Consider the following 16,437-nt stretch of genomic DNA (forward strand, 5'->3'; position numbering starts at 1 on the left):
TACAGCACCGGGCTCAAGGGTCAGGAGCACATGGGATGGAATCAGCACTCCCAGGTTGGGGTTCGGGTCAGGGTCCAGGTCAGGGCACACAGGGTGGGCAGGAACTCACAGGGCAAGGCCACAGGCACGCCACCTGCACTTGTGCACACCCTCCGGGAAACAAGAGGCAGTAGCGTCCTCAAGATGTTGAAGTCGTTGACGAAGAAGAAGAAATCGCTGGTCGGCTGTGAGGCGATTCGCTTCAGCTCCTCAGGGTCGGCATTCTTGATCCCTGAGGTGATGCCCAATCAGGGCTCAGCTGCCCACATGCCCTCTGACTCATCCCTGCCCCAGCTGACCTGTCACCCCAGCTTGGTACTCACCCACAGCAAACAGCTTGACTCCCTGCCCCTTCAGCCTCTGGGCAGCTGTGTCCACCAGGTCCTGGGACTTCCCATCTGTGATGAGGATGCAGACCTGGGGCAGGTGCAGGGTCAAGTCAGGACTGCTTCAGACACTTACTTGGGGTCACCTTGGAAGGCATGGTAGGGTGAGAGATCACCTTGGGAACACCAGGTCGGGCCAGCTGGGGCAGAAAGACACGGTCAGCCACGTGGAGAATTGCAGCTCCTGTGCGCGTGTTGCCTCCCTTGTAGCTGATCTCTCGGATTGCACGGATCACATCACCTCCTGAGCCAAGCGCATCCAGGCCAAATTCTGTCCTGTGGGGAGGCGGGTGGCAGCAGGCTAGGAGTAAGGGCTTTTTCTGGTCCTGGCCTCTAAGAGGCCTCTGGAATGAGGGTTGTATCAGGCCCCCTTGAGAGTCCACTTGGTTCTGTGATTCTTACCTTCCATCTCTGAAGCTCCCAAGCTAACAAACTCCTTAGGTACCCAACTGTGTCACACCTGTGGCTGGGCCTGGGCAGGCCTGGACCCCTTGGGGCTCCCAGGCTCAGGTACCAGGATGTCTGGTTAATTAAATAATGGTAGGAAGAAGGGCCCAGTTATAAGCAGGTGGACACTGGCCAGACAGGGAGGCCCTCTGCTGAGTGAGAGAGGCTGAAGGCATCAGGAGGCTAGAACAAGGAGAGTCCAGCAGGCACAGGGCATCTCAAGTCATGGGTCCCCTTCTAGGCCTCTCCATCTCTAGATCAGAAAACACAGCTCCTATCTTTGGCAAGGCACTATTCAGAAGGGGTCTCAGATGTGAGGGCTGTACCTAGGAGATCCCTGCTTCTGTCTTAAGAAGATGTCCTGGCTGGTGGGAGGGGGGATCCTCTGGGTTCCCTAAAGCCTAACCTAGGGGTTTGGGGGCTCTCTGCTTCTTTCTGGGGGTGGGGTCCTGGTGGGTCCAGCTGTGGGGAGCCACTCACCGTGGGTCATCGCTGTACTGCACGGCAGCGAAGCGCACACCCTGTGCACCGGCTGCCCCGGAGAAGGGCAGCACCAGCCCCTCAAGGAAACCCCTCACTTCGCGGAAGTTGCTTCGGCCAATGGACGAGGAGCCGTCGAGTAGGAACACGATGTCAGCGGCGTAAAGGCGCGTGCAGCTCACTGGGGCAGGGAAAAGCGATCACGATTTTTTCTTGGGGCCCACCCACCCCCTACCCTCACTGTGGTCCCCTGGGGCTGGGGAGGGGAGTTGGCCTCATTCACTGTGCAAACGGGCACAGGCTGGCTTGGGCCTGGGAGCGGTGGAGGCAACAGAGGTGGGGCCTGGAGCGGAGTCTCACGCGGAGGACTAGTGGGGAGGGAGAGTCGCCGGAGCGGGTGTGGATCTGGGACTGAGGTTGGCGTCTGGGGACCAGCGCGGAGTGACATAGGGTAGGGGAGCCACGCACAACTGGATGCAGTTTGGGAGATGCAGTGTGGGTCGCGGAGGGTTTGGGGAGTCCAGGGAGAATTAGGAGAAATGCATAAGTCGAGGAGGGTGGGAGGCGGGATCCAGGATGAAGGTCGAGTGGAGTCGCGGGTGGCAGGGTGCAGTGCCCTGGATGGGGTCCTTCCCTGCCGTACCCACCTCTCTCCCTGTGCTGGGCCCACACTCGGGGAGCCCCTGCCAGGATCCCCGTGCAGAGCGCAGCCACCAGGAGCCGCAGCCTCATCCTGGGTGAGGGAAACGGTCAGCCAGGACCCCGCCTCTGTCCCTCAGCCTTGGCGGGTCCAAGGCCAGCGTTCTCCCACCCCCAGTCCCGGTCTTGCCTGCCGGTCCGCCGGCTCCGATCGCCAGCCGCTGCTGCAGTCCCGCCGCCACGGCAGAGAAAAGTCCCTGATCCCGGGGGCGGAGCAGCGGGCGGGGACCCAGGCGGCCCACCCCCACCCATCGTCCCAGAAGTCGCCGCCCCTGCCACCCCTCCCCTGGACAGATGATCTGACTCCACTTAAGTGTAAAGACCCCCACCTCCCGTGGCTTCTGGGATTTCCCCAGGAGGTTCTCTACAGATGGATGTTGAGGGATCCCTCTCCAACCCCATCTAGGGTCAGAGATCTTGGCTGCTTTAGGTCAAACAGACTAGAAGTGACTGCTGGAGACCAGACTTCAGACAGGTTCCCGGGGATGAAAGACGCAGCAGGATGTTGGTGGGGTAGAAGATGCAGCTGGAGATGACTCACCACCCCCCTCCCCCCACCCCACCCCCACCTCCGACTGGGCTACCCAGACAAGCCCTCAGGCCATGAGTCCCGGCTGGCCTCTCCTGTGATTCAGCCATCCCTTTGTCTGTTGGGTCTCCTGTGTCCCACCCCAATCCCCTCAACAGGCAGAGCAGCCCCCAGCAAATGAGGGGCTCTAGGCTCATGCCAGGGACAGCAAGGCACCACTGGGCTGCATCCAAGTAATGCCCACCCCTACTTTGGAAGGGCAAGCCAGGAGGAGAAAATCTGTATTGTACTTATGCAGACATGTCCATCCCAGTGTCCTGGACCCCTTGCTATGCTCTGAACCAGCCCCAGGCAGATGCCATCCAGCTGTGCCTCCAGGGAGGGGTTATCCATGTGTGGAGGGTAGACCACCCACAGTGACAGCTCATCTTTCAGGAATCCACCCCCTCCCGCCTATGCCCCCACTGGTGCGCATGTCCTGCTCCAGCCAGGCTCCCCTACCCACACATTCTCATTTTGGCCCCTCAGAGTCCCCTCCTCCAACCTACTCTTCTTCTGCATTGGGTCTTCGTTGCTGCGCGTGGGCTTTCTCTAGTTGCGGTGAGCGGGGGCTACTCTTCGTTGCAGTGCGTAGGCTTCTCATTGCGGTGGCTTCTCTTGTTGCAGAGCTCGGGCTCTACATGCGCGGGCTTCAGTAGTTGTGGCATGCGGGCTCAGTAGTTGTGGCACACGGGCTTAGTTGCCCTGTGGCATGTGAGATCTTCCCGGACCAGGGCTCGAACCTGTGTCCCCTGCATCAGCAGGCGGATTCTTAACCACTGTGCCACCAGGAAAGTCCCCAACCTACTCTTCTTGAAGACCCCCTTCCACCCATCATCTCTGCCAGGCCCAGAGGTCACCCTGGGCTCCTCCCTCCCTTCCTCACGGCCCTCAAGGTCCACCTGTGGTGTCCACCTTCATAACTACTCCTTCCTCACTCCTCTTCCCTTAACCAGGCTGAATTCCCGCCCATCTCCCTCAGCTGGCTTCTGTGATTATGGACAGTCCCCTCAACACAACTGCAGGCCAAGGACACTCTTTGTATATACGTATGTGTTCATTATAGGGGTTGATACTGAGATAGAGAGATCCTCCCAAGAGCAGGTCCCCTGTTTTTTTTAAGCCTGGAGAATACTTCTAGACTCACCACTGCCATAGGGCCCCTTCCAACGTGCCTGGCCCCCCAGCCTCTCCTGGGGCTCCACAGGCTAATGGGGGACAAAAGGGGACAGCACTTCTGTTAAACTTGTCTGCCTTGTCCTCTTCTAGGTATGGCCAGGTCTCTGGTATGGCCAGAGCTGGGGGCAGTGAGAACCATCCATACTGCCTGTTTTCCTATTGTCCAATAAGGCTTGAGCTACAGGGACAGCCCCAAATTATCATGAAGTACAGCACTGTGATCCACAGGGCCCAGAACCTTTTCCCTAGGTCAAGGTCTCTTCAGCCATGTCCCAGGACCCCCCAACCCTTTGAAATCTGTCCTTCACGTGAGGGCTGCAGAGAACCAGTCGTGCTCTCATTACAGAGGCAGCCCCTGCCTGCAAGACCCTCACCTCTTCTTGTACAGCAAGGGTGGGTGAGAGCAGGGCAGAGCTGGCATATACAGTGCAGACATACATACACATTTGGGTCTAGCCTTTAGGGGAGACTGGAGGCCCAGCTGAGAGGGTGTTCAGGCAAACCTCATCAGAACCATGAGGGGTCCCCCAAAAGAAATGGCTGCCTGCTGTGAGGGGGTCACTCAAAGCGTGCTACGAGAAGCTGTTGGAGGCAGAAGCAAGGTTGAGGATGAGCACAGGTCTGGCGCTCGGGGGAGGCTCATGAGCAGGGGTGTGGCCTCCTGGCAGGCACAGTTAGGGACCAACCCCAGACACCAGCTCCCTCCATAAACACACTGGGGCCCTAGAGTTTTCTTTCTCCCTCCCACACTCCCCTGGACATTTCCTCCTCTGGCTTCGGTCACCACCTCTGCTGGATGGCACCATGTCTCCAACTGGGGCCTCTTTTGGGGATTCCAGCCCCACACATCTGTCTTGAACACCTCCAAATTTCTCAGAACCATGGCCAAAGCTGAGCAGGTCATCCTCCTCCAACCTGCCCCTCCCCTGTGGTACCCCAGCCCTGCTGGGGATGCTGCCCTGCTTGCGTCCCCTAAAGCCCACTCCAGCTCTTACTATAGCTGTGGTATCTGCTCTGCCACAGAGCTGCTCACCAGAACCGCACAGAAACCCACCCTGAGTCCCCAGGCTAACTCTCAGCTGAGCAAGTCACTTCTCTTCCCGTTAACTTCCAATACACCTCCCCCAGCACGCCTCCAAAGTAAAGATCAAATTCCCTGGCTAGGCATGCAAGGTCCGTTAGGACCAGGTCACCCGCTCGAGCACTCTGTGTCCAGCACACCTGTAGCCTTTGAGAGTCAGGCCTGGCCTTAGCAGAGAAATCAAGCCCCATCCTCCAGGAGCTCAAACTTGGGACAACACGCTTGGCACTTGCTGTTCCCCAGCCTGGATATGCTGTGTCTATAACCATTCAGGGGTGGGCCTGTCAGGGTTCTGTACTGTCCAGCAGCTTCTCTCCAGCTGTTCACAAAGTAGGATGACCTGAGTCCCCCAGCCTTGGGTTCTAGAAAGCACTTGACAGTTATTTCCTAATTGACAACTTGTGGCAACAAACAGAGCTGAAGGGAAAAGCACTGGGGTGGAGTGGGAGCAAACTGAGGGCTGTTTTGGCCACTGCAAGGCTGGGATGCTGGGGCACTTCTGAATAGCCATCTTCTCAAGAAACTCTGTCCCAGAGCCCTGTCCACAAGTGCCAGCAGCACCTCCCTCACAGCCAAATTGGGCCCCACACTTCCATTCCCCCACTGGGATCCCAGGGAACCTGACTGTGGAAGGGTTGGGGGGCACAGGAAGAGGGGCCCACCTGCCCACCTGCCTTGGGGACCAGAGCCCAAAGGTGGCAGGGGGACTAGACAGTTGAGAGCTCCACCAGGTCCTCAGGGAGATGAGGAGGGGACTGCCAGGCCAGCAGCTCAGACTTGCCTGCGACAGACCAAGTCTAGGGAGGGGGCTCAGGCCCCACTGAGCTCAGGAATATTCTTGGAGCCTGAGTCAGCGGCAAATCAAGGCAAAGGATTCTTGCCTTGCCTGTCCAGGCAGCAGTTAGAAACCAAATGGGAACACTATGCCCCAGGCTATCCTCCTCCCAGAATCCAGAGTAAACATATGAAGGAGGCTCCCTCAGGGACATTCCTTGGCCTCTCCTGGTCCGTCTAGGGTACGAGGGTCCACCGGAGGGAGACCGCACAGGACCCACAGCAAGGGGCTTCCCACCTGAGCCCCCTGAGTTCCCAGGCTGGGACCTCTACCAGGGCAAAGTCTGGGCCTGCAGTTCCCATGGCCTCCCACACCTCACTCTTGGGACAGATTGGCTAAGAGCATCGCCCATGTGGCTAAGTGGAAACAGCTGGCCTCAGCTCCCTGCAGGCATCAAAGGCTTCCGGCCTCTGTGCTGCAGCCCCACGCTTGCCCCTCGCTAAGGACACATCAGCCTGTGGGAAGGCAGAAGGATCTAGGAGATGCAGAACCGGGAGGAAGTCCCTGCTCCCCAGTCCACTGCCCAGTGGACCCCATGCCAATGCCAAGAGAGGGACGCAGCAGTTCTCAACACAGGACTTTATTGGTTGGTGGTTATCTGCAGCACAGGTTTGAAGGACTGAGGTGGTATGTTTGTGGTTGGGGGGACCACAGATCCTGGCCCCGCCCTTTTGCCTGCACAGGTTTCCTGCCTAGAAGCGCAGCCAGAACATGCCGCTACGGATCCGGTTATAATCTGGAAGCTGTTCAATGGGCCCTGTGGGGATAGGGTGGGGCGTCAGGGTGAGGTACCTGGCCTGTACAGGGACACCTGGCCCTGCGCCGCACCCCATCCAAAGCTGCCCAGAGCAGCACAAGACAGGCTTGGGGTGGAAAGAGGGAAGAGAACATTCCTCCAGGGGGTGCTGAGCCTGTCCCTTCATGCTCTGGCCTTTGGAGCTCCACCCCACACATGGAGGTGTCCATTACCTGGCAGGTGTGGGGTACTGATGGAGGCACCTTGGCAGGGAGTCAGGGAGCTGCTAGGACAGGTTTTCTGAGCAGGAACTCCCTGGCAGCCAGGCTATTGGGCAGAGCTTCTCAGGGGCCTCAACATGCTACTCCCCGTGAAAGCTGGGGGATGGGGGAGCAGAGGCAGAGGGGAGGCCAAGACAACAGACTGCGAAGGACAAAGAGCAGACTTTCTAGGCCACTCACCCAATCCAGCCACTGCTGGACACTGGTCATAGAAGTACTTGGAGCAGACCTCACGCAAGATACTGGCATCCACCTCCTGCAGGATGAAGCAGAGGGCACACTGAGTGACAGGCACCTGGGGACCACCTCTGCCAGTCAACATTATCCAGACGACCAAGATCTTCCACACGTACCATGGAGCTGCCCCTCAACCAAAAGGGGAAATGCAGCAGGGCTCTCCCTGCTGTAGACTTCCTCAGGCCCCACCCATCCCTATAGCCATCAGTGCCTCTGCCCTGCCCTCCAATTACACCACCGAGGCAGGTGACGCTGCCTAGGACACCAGGGTTGCCTACAGGAGCAGTCTGCACTGCCTCAACTCTCCACCCTCTGGGAGTCTGCCAGGCCAAGACTCCAGAACCTCTCCCAGGGGCCCTTGTTACCGCAATCCGGCTTTCCCACTCAGCCAGGGGGATGCGGCGGCCATACGTCAGAAGACTACGTCCAATGTCCTCACAAACAGGAGTGGTGCCTGCAAGGGTTGGGGGAAGTTTACAGGTCCACATGGTCCAATCCACGTGGGTCCAAGCCATGCATGCGAGGGTGCCCCCAAGAAGCCACGGCTGAGAGCACTACCCCCACCCACCAAGCAGCCCACCTCGCTGCCGGTGAAGCGGCACGGAGTGAGAGTGGGCGCAGCGTCCTCGGCATATGTCCCAGAGAGGCTGCCGAAGTGCTTCACGGTACACACAGAACCTCCAGCGTTCTGGGCTGACCTGGACCTTGGTCTGACCTAGACCACAACCCTCACTTGTACAACCACCTGTCACTGTATCCATGGGCTGTTGGTCTAGCCTACCCACACCTGTACCTAAAACCCCAGGCCCCTGTGAGAGGGGTGGTGGTGGGGTATGGTGTGACCTTCGAAGTTTTCGTTTCCAATCTTGGTTAGGAACACTGGGACTGTCACTGCCAGTATGCACTCTACCCCTTGCCACAGGGCTGCAGGACTCACCGATCAGATGAGACACCAGAGCATTTCTGAGAATGTTTTTGCCCCGGACCACCTCGCTCTCTGTGGCACTGGTGCAAAGGCGCATCCTAGAGCAGGGGTGGGGTGGGATTCATCCTGAGAGACGGTGCTGTCTCTGAGCCTCCCACGGTCCTGCTCAAAGGGCCCTATTCCCTCCCCACCTCCCTGGCAGCGCTAGGCCGCCACTCACCACTGGCCCTGTAGAAAGAACATCATGTCGTCGATGCTCATGTGGTCGCAGACGAAGTGTGCGCCCAGCAACCCCGTCTCTGCATAGCAGATGTTGAAGGTCTGGAAACTCTGGCACAGCTTCTTGGTTGCAGCAACTGCAGCCAGTGGGCTGGACAAGTGCTACCAGGGATGAGGGTGGTCAGCACCCACCCCCCTGTCTGCAGTCCACACCCCAAACCCCACAGTACAAGCGCCCACAGCCCAGCTCCCTCTCTTCCCTGAAGACAAGGTCCCATCCCATGCCCACCCCTGGCACTCACCGCGCCACCACCGTAAGTGCAGTCATAGTGGCCAATGATGGCATTGGCCACCTGGAGGGCCACATTGTCCGGGTTGGCCCAGCCAGGCCCCTCCACTGCAATGGCCACATGGGCCAAAGGCAGGGCATCATCACGGTGGCGGATCTGAAACAGTACATGGCAAAGCTGAGGGACAGCCAGATTTCCCAGGCGACCAGCAAAGGTGCCAAGTGTGGGTGGAGAGTGTGCATCCAAGTGTGAACACGTGTGCCTGTGAGGCAGCAGCCACAGGACACCTGGCCAACTCGAGGCATCTCCGGAGTCATGAAGATAGCCATGCACGTGAGGGTGCCCCCAAGAGGTCCCGGCTGAGGACACTACCCCCGCCCACCAAGCAGCCCACCTCGCTGCCAGTGAAGCGGCAGGGAGTGAGAGTGGGCACAGCGTCTTCAGTGTATGTCCCAGAGAGGCTGCAGAAATGCTTCTGGGCGAGGTCTAGCAGCTGCCGGTGCTCCACCCCTGCCAAGACAGACAGCAGAGTTACTGGCCAGCCAGGGCCCAAGGCACAGGGTAGGGGAGATCACACACAAGCAGAGGACCCCATGTCCTGCCTTGGTGGGAAACACCAAAAGGAAGACATGACATCAGGACAAGGTGAGGAAAGAGGACCCTTCACAGACACACCCTATCTCATGGGCAGGGCAGGCACCTCAGGGTCAAACAGCTTCCATCACCTCAGCCACAGGGAAGCAGCAGCATGCAGAGCTTAAAAATGGGTTCCTATGTAACACATTCCCACCAGCACCAAGGACAAGACTGGTACTCCCTGGGCATAAGGCCACCTGCCCTGCCTTCTCCCTCTGGCCCTTCCTCAAGCAGATCCTATGGGGGCTGGCAGGTGAGAGGGCACAAAGAGGTGCTATGCAGGGCTGTGACTAGCTCCGGGGTCCCCTGAGAGCTGGGGACGTTTACCAGTAACGTTACAAACTCACGCCTCAGGACCCCTCCTGGACCTCACCTCTACAAGAGGAGGCCTTTGCTGCCATAGCGCCTTGACCAGTGGGCGCTGTGGTAGTAAGCAGCCTCCCCCAGGTACAGCCTTCTAGGTGCCTCTGCCTTTTATTCTTTCCTTCCCTGAGCTCAGATCCTGTTGGACTCAACAAAGTCTGATGTGTCAGTAGCTCAGACTGCTCTTGGTCCCGAGGTTCACTGGCCCCAAGGCCACCAATCATGTTCTTCCTATCAATTTTTCTTGCCCAGTCAGCTGTCACGACCTAAGCTGGGAAAGCACCCTGGCCCTGCTCCCGTCCCCTCCCCGCCACATCCCCTCCTCTGTCAGGTGTCTACCTAAAAAGCCACCCTGAGTCCCCGCACTTCTCTCCCAGCTCCTACCGTCCCCCACCAGGCACCTGCAGCAAGCACTCCCTGCGCCTGCCCACTTCCGCTCTGGCCCCTACATGGCAGCAGAGCAAGCCTCAAAACACACCAGCCCGTGACACTGCTCTTCCCCTCTGCACAGACCTCCCACTCCCCACTGAATTAAATCCCACCTCTCTTTAAGCCTCTGTTCAAATGACACATGCTTCAAAAGCACCTCCCAATTCAAACAAACAAACAAACCACCTCCCTACCCTCTAACTGAGTCCCCCATTAAAGTCCCCCAACCACTGTATGCTTTCCTTTCAAGGCACTTCCCACCTGTCATGCAATGTCTGGTTTGCCCACTGACAAGGCCAAGAGAAACAGGCCTGAGGGCTTGAATCTCCCACCAGCCTACAACCTGGATCTCCTACGACCAGGTGGGACTGAGAAAACCCTGAGGCCTGGAGAGGCCAACAGCCCAACTGAGGCCTGTACTGAAGAGCGGAGTAGCATCCCTGGGCGGCCAGTTTCAGTGGTGGTGGCAGAGAAGAATCCCACCCCACCTCTAAAAGCATGGAAGAGAAGTCACTCCCCTCAAGGACAGGGTGGGAACAGTGTCCCCAGGAGTGGAAGATCCCTATAGTCAGAACCAGGAGACTTGGCCCTGGTAACCAAGGCCACAGCCCACCCCCCTATTACCACAGGGCTTCAACGAGCCCATCGCTCACCTCCAGCTGCTGCTAAAACCATTCGAGAGGCCTTGTAATGCCGGCTGAGGTACTCAGTCAGGTCTGCCCGAGACAGCTTCCTGCAAGACATACAGCCAATTGGTCAACACCGCTCCCAAACCAGAATGATCTGGGTCACACAAAACGGGGCTGAGGAGACAGACCAGGAGACATGGCTTCTCTGGAAAGCAGGACCCCACACATCAATTGGTCCTTGCCCCATTTCTGCCACCCACCACTCTGGGGCCCAGAGGGCAGCCCTCATTGGGCCCCCCTCACATCCCACCTCAGGACAGGCTTGTAGTCCCCTCTGAGGAGGGTGAGAACTGACGGTGGGGGCTCTTGAGGGGCAACAGCAGAGCTCATCCCACCAGAGGACAAGAAGCCATGTGGAGGGATACCCAGAGCACCCTCCCTCAGGCTGGCAGGACACGCATGGAAACGTACCCTAAAGCAAAGCCCGAAATTCAAGTGAAAACCACACAGGTGTTAAAAAAGACTCACAGGGACCATGTGGCAACATAAAAAATGTCTCCAGTTGTGTGAATTAGGAAAATAAACAGCACAGACAGCAGATCAACTAAAAACAAACTCATGTGGACATGGCCTGGCTATGCCAGAATGAGGGGACGAATTCCACCCCAGACCAGCCAACACTCACCTGACGTTCTCATTGGACCCCTCCACGGCCTGGGCTAGAGGTGTGCCCTGGAATGCCGTGGCATGCAGGTAGTCAAAGACCACGTCCCGCATAGATGCATCATTCTCCTGCAGCTCCTGCAGGATCACATCACGCTCCTTCTCAACCTGGGAGTCTTCTAGGCTGCAGTTCTGCACAATGTCGGCCAGGAGCTCCACAGCTGGATGCAAGAAGGACAGGTTTGGTGACCAGTAACAGGACAAAACCCCAAGCCTGACACCACTGGTTGCTTTGTTGCAAGGCCATACTCTAAGGGTAACCCCATTCTTCAGCCAGGCCAGGGGCTCCTGAGTGCCTGTCCTCTGCACTCCTGGAGTCCTACTGGTGTCCCGGTCCCATCCTCCAGCGTACCTTTTGGCAGGTCCTTAGACAGTGCCTTGATGTAGTAAGCCGTATGTTCCCGGGTGCTGTAGGCATTAAGATGGGCCCCCATGCTCTCTACCTCCTTCTCCAAGGCAATGCCAGGTCGATTCTTTGTTCCCTGGAACCACACATCAACAGGACAAATCAGGAGCCACATGGGAGCCCAGGACCCCATCCTCACAGGCTAAAGTCCCAGCAGGACCACTGGTCCACAGATATCTCCCTCAGCAAAGACTCTGGGGTTATACAGCCCAGAGGCTGTGCTCACCAAGTGCTTAGCAGGCCTTAAGCCAATCAACGCCACAGCATCGAGGACCAAGAGAATGAAGACATCCAGGGGCCAGGAAAGAAGGGCATGGACAAAGCAAGTGTTACCTGAAATCCAGAGCTCCCATACCAAGAGGGGGTATAGCATTTGACTGAGAGCTCCCATACCAGCCTGATCTTACCAGCACTCCCTCTCCTCTTACTAACAGTCATGGTCAGGTAAGCTCACACCTGTGCTCAGGTGATGCTACCACTACCCACTCTCCCTCATACCATTTATACGACTCTGTGTGTGTGCTATGGCCTCTGTAGGACTCAACCTTAGTCCAGTGTGTGTGTACGTATGTGTGCATGTGTATGGCAGTGCTGCTGTCCAATGACACACACACGTATCAATGTGTTGAGACTGACACACATAACTGTGATGCTGGACCTGGCTAGTTGCCCATTCCTGCTCCACAACACCACCTATCCCGTATCTTCTCCATTTTTTTCATTCATTTAAGAACTCAGTCTCCACTCCATGTGAACACGAGGTGGCTTAGGAGCTGTTCCCATCCTCAAGAAAGCTCCTACTCACTTCTATAAACAAGAGATGCACAGCGTTTTACAAAAACTAAATCTGTGGGTTTGTTACAATGCACGTGTACATCCACAATTCTATATCCGTGCATGCACACAACACAGGCCTGGCCTCTGGTGAAGAGCAGGGCTCCTATGGCTCCCTGGGGTTTTTCTGGCTCTGGGGGCCTTGTGCAGGGGTTCATCAGATAGGCGCTCACTCAGAAGAGGCCAAGTCCATGTGACTCCTCCCAGAAAAGCCATCCAGAGATCTCTTTCCCCCGCTACCCTGCTAAAACCCATAATTGAGGAGGCTGGCTTTTCTGACCTGCATCCTCAGGAGGGACAGCAGGAAGCCCTAAGCCCAGGGGAGATGCAGGACTTTAGGAGCCTCACCTTGAAAGCCAGATGCTCCACAAAGTAGCCTGCCCCGTTGTTCTTCTCAGTCTCATAACGGCTGCCAGCATCAATCCACACCCCCACCTGGACAAGAAACCACCAACAAAGGTAACAAACAAACCACCTCAGCCCCCCTTACACCCCACCCTGCATGACTCAGCACAAGCCCCAGACAGGGGCTCACAGTCCCACGCTGGGGAAAAGCTTCTCAGCAGGACCCCTGTGCTTAGAGGCACAGGGCACCAGCTGAATGACTGCAGTCACACTGCATCACCTCTCCTCCCTGCTCTATTTCCTGACTGGTTATCGAGACTCGCAGGGAAGCTTCAAACCAGGCATGTTCACCTGTCCTATCACCACAGGAAATTCTTAAATTCAACCTCACTTTTCAGTTGATTCTTTGTTTCTTCTAGGCAAGCAACTAATCATTTGAAAACAAGTTCTTTTCTCCTTCCTAAAAATTATACCCTGCCTTTGTTCTGGTGATTGTGTCCTTTCGCCATTAAAGGAGAGGCTATTGGCTTAAACACTGAACATTTTATCATAAGTAGCCTTCGTTCACACTTTAAAAAAAGTTTTAAACAGAACTCGACACCTAACACTGCCAAGTGTCTCCTTGGCACCCAACGAGAGAATCTTATAATTTTCTTAATAGCCTCCTGGTGTGCTGTGAAACACAAACCACACTACTCACCCCCATGGTGACATAGACCTAATCTTTTAATTTACTATTTGTTTCATAGCTGACTTAAAATGTTCACATTTACTTTCCTAAGAGATGTTGATACACGTACCATACGTCATAAATTCTTTACATGAACATCTATTACACATCTAACATCTTCGAAAGATACATTTTACAATCCATGGTATCCTTTGATTATAACTGGCAGCATTCTTTTCCTGCCCCTAGAGCACAGTGATGCTCCTTACAATCTAGAGCATCTTAGGGTCCATGAAATACAGCATTCTCCACCAAGGTTTCTTAACAGGCTGTGGGTAGGCTTATACAGGTGCCATGTAATAAGGAAGCTGCCCATCACCTTTTGTTGTGTTCAGTAACAACTTATATCACAGGACATTATTTGTTCCTGGAAAACTGAAAGAATTTACCAATAAAAGCACTTGAAGTTTGGGGTGGGGAGGAGACGCTTCGCTTCTTGAGAATCTTCTCTGTTTATCTAGCCAAGATTTCTATCTTTGAGTGAATTTTGAGGAAAATTATCCATTTAACGGGAATTTTCTAGTTGATTTCTTCTGCAGTACATTTCCAGTCTAGGCAAGGGATTATGACTTTGGGCCGTGAGGCTGGCAGTCACCTAATGTCTCTGAACCCCATTTTCCTCATTGAAGGATCACTTCTCTCATATGGGCTGCTGAAGAAAAAGCTGAAAAAAGACTTGGCCTCCTGATTGGCAAGCATCACACGCTAAGTAAGTGTTGGGTACGGTGAGGATTGCCCCCAAGAAGTCAAGGCGTGGCTAGGGTAGGGATTGGGGTAGGAGGGTCAATCCTGAGGTGGCTGGGAGGAGTCTGATCCAAACCACAGAGCACTTGAGCCCAAGGTCACACCCCGACTTGGGAAAGGAGACCATGCCCAATATTGAGGTGCACTCCCGACACCGGACCCACTCACCGTGCAGGTAGGCTGGGAGGACTGCTCCGAGGCCACTCGCAGCCCGTTGTCCAGCTGGCTGACCTGCGTCTCCGGCACGCTCTGCAGGGCCTGGGCGTAGGTGGCGATGCCCCGCAAGACAGGCGACCTCAGCAGGGCCGGCTGCTGGAAAGGGGCGACCAGGACTGAGAATTAAATTGGAGGATCGCTCCTTAGCTCTCAGGCCTGCGGTGGGATCCCCATCCCCGCCCCCAGGCCAGCCGCGAGACTCCCATGCGTGCCCTCGGCCGTGACCTTCCCATGGCCCTGACCCCGTGACCTCCCCATTCTCGACCTGCCACCGCTAACAGCCCGCTCCCTGTCTGCGTTCCAAAGACCCGCTCCCCATAGCTCTGCGCTCTCGCTGACACCTCACCGAGCGGCGGCTGCGCACCAGCACTCGCGTCCCGGCGCTGGCCGCCCGGCAAACCGCGGAAGCCGCCATCTTCTGGCTCCAGTGGACGCTGGGCCGCGCCACGCATGCGTAGAGTGGACGCAGCGGCGCGCGAGGCGCAGGCGCAGTACCGCAGACTTGGCGCTCGGCTGCTCCCTGGCGGACGCCGCCGCGGATATTCATTCTCTGCTGGTCGTTGGTTCTTGTCTTCGCGTCCCTGGGTAACAGTGCGCATTAATCTATCTGGCTAGTCATCGTCTTGCGCGGGTCTGTTCTGGATCCAGTCCATCTTCCCTCTTCACCCGTGGTGGTGGCGTGGGGGGCAGAGTGCGCGATGTTTCTCGCGAACAGTGGGCGCCTCGACTGCACTGAGTGCTCAGAGCGGCCGGGCGGGCGGGGAGCGCAGCCACAGCATGTTTGCCAATCGCAACCCCAGGGCTAAACCACCAGGGTGGAACCTGGGACTACGAGGCTGCTGCTGAAAGTCACGGTTTTCTCTTTAAAGGAATGGAGAAAGTTCAGACGGTTGACGTGGAAAGAATTTAGCAATATATTGCTAAGAAAAAAGGAACAGTTTTAGAGACTAATTTGTGAAAAGGATTCCTTGTTTGGAAAACAAAACACACACAAAACAAAACGAAGTGCTTTTTCTAATAGGCTACATAGAAAAAAATCCAGAGGAACTCACTCTAAACTCTCATTCAGGTGACTTACAGAAAATGAATTCAGGGGAAGGGAAAAGAGGCTACCATTTTTACACTTCTGTATTATTTTAATACATAATTGAAAATTTTTAGGGAATTCCTTGGCGGTCCAGTGGTTAGGACTCTGCGCTTTCACTGCAGTGGCCCGGTTTCAATTCCTAGTTGGGGAACTAAGATCCTGCAAGCCGCGGGTCTCAGCCAAAAATAAAAAAGTAAAATAAAAATAAATTTTTTACAAAAAATGTTTGTTGCTTTTGAAATAATAGCATATTTCTGAACTGTACTTCCTTTTACAGGTATATGAGGTTTTCTGTGATCTTACAAAATATCACTCAAAACTTTCTTTTATAAAAATCAGACAGAAGATGCTTAAGTGTGCACTGATAAATATTTTGTGAACTAAAATTATGTTATGATCTTGACATGAAAAAATAAAGTGAAATAGAATCTCCTAATTAGTTTTTTAAAAACTAGTTTTTAGAACCGTCTTATATTTACAGAAGAGTTGAGCAGATGGTACAGAATTTCCCATATATCCCTGCCCACGTACAGGCATGCACAGTTATTCCTATTAATAGCTTACCTTATTGTGATACATTTGTTACAATTAATGAACCAATATTGACATGTTATTATTAACTGAAGTCCATAGTTTATTCAGATTCCCTTAGTTTTAGTTTTTACCTAATATCCTTTTTCGTTCTAGGATCCTATCCAGGATACCACATTCCATTTTGTTGTCATGTCTCCTTAGACTCCTCTTGCCTGTGACACAACCTCTTCCAGTGACCAGCGCATTGTGCACCTTCCTTCTAGCAGAGCTCCCCCAAAGAGCTCACTGCCTCCAATTCCTCTCCTCCCACTCTTTCCCAAACCCACTCCAATACCATCCCCAATTCATTCCTCCAAAAC

General features: G+C 55.2%; 2 protein-coding genes across 6 annotated transcripts in view; both read right to left on the bottom strand.

The window, feature by feature from the left end:
- COL7A1 (collagen type VII alpha 1 chain) overlaps window positions 1-3,250 on the bottom strand; it is a 32,781-nt gene extending 29,531 nt beyond the window's left edge. The window contains exons 1-6 of the mRNA XM_082664740.1: window positions 3,129-3,250; window positions 2,000-2,085; window positions 1,353-1,533; window positions 542-701; window positions 363-456; window positions 110-271 (exon numbers count right to left, since the gene is read on the bottom strand). Coding sequence (XP_082520866.1) covers window positions 110-271; window positions 363-456; window positions 542-701; window positions 1,353-1,533; window positions 2,000-2,085; window positions 3,129-3,223 — 778 coding nt within the window. The 5' untranslated portion in view covers window positions 3,224-3,250. The remainder of the gene's footprint in view (window positions 1-109; window positions 272-362; window positions 457-541; window positions 702-1,352; window positions 1,534-1,999; window positions 2,086-3,128) is intronic.
- A 3,028-nt stretch (window positions 3,251-6,278) lies between these two features.
- UQCRC1 (ubiquinol-cytochrome c reductase core protein 1) lies at window positions 6,279-15,071 on the bottom strand. 5 transcript variants are annotated; one of them, XM_082664282.1, is made up of 13 exons: window positions 14,804-15,071; window positions 14,410-14,573; window positions 12,771-12,857; window positions 11,535-11,664; window positions 11,145-11,343; window positions 10,484-10,563; window positions 8,797-8,912; window positions 8,415-8,558; window positions 8,114-8,274; window positions 7,906-7,991; window positions 7,334-7,422; window positions 6,912-6,987; window positions 6,279-6,471 (listed from the first exon to the last, which is right to left on the bottom strand). In XM_082664282.1, exons 1-13 carry the CDS (start codon window positions 15,054-15,056, stop codon window positions 6,407-6,409), a joined length of 1,650 nt encoding a protein of 549 aa, XP_082520408.1. In that variant the 5' UTR covers window positions 15,057-15,071; the 3' UTR covers window positions 6,279-6,406. The 5 variants fall into 5 exon arrangements, with proteins under 5 accessions (XP_082520408.1, XP_082520411.1, XP_082520410.1 ...); XM_082664285.1 differs by having other exon boundaries at window positions 14,410-14,553; window positions 14,822-14,957; XM_082664284.1 differs by having other exon boundaries at window positions 14,410-14,550; window positions 14,804-14,931.
- Window positions 15,072-16,437: the final 1,366 nt, after the last annotated feature.

This window comes from Grampus griseus (assembly GCF_964374135.1).
Source record: "Grampus griseus genome assembly, chromosome: 10".
Lineage (NCBI taxonomy): Eukaryota > Metazoa > Chordata > Mammalia > Artiodactyla > Delphinidae > Grampus > Grampus griseus.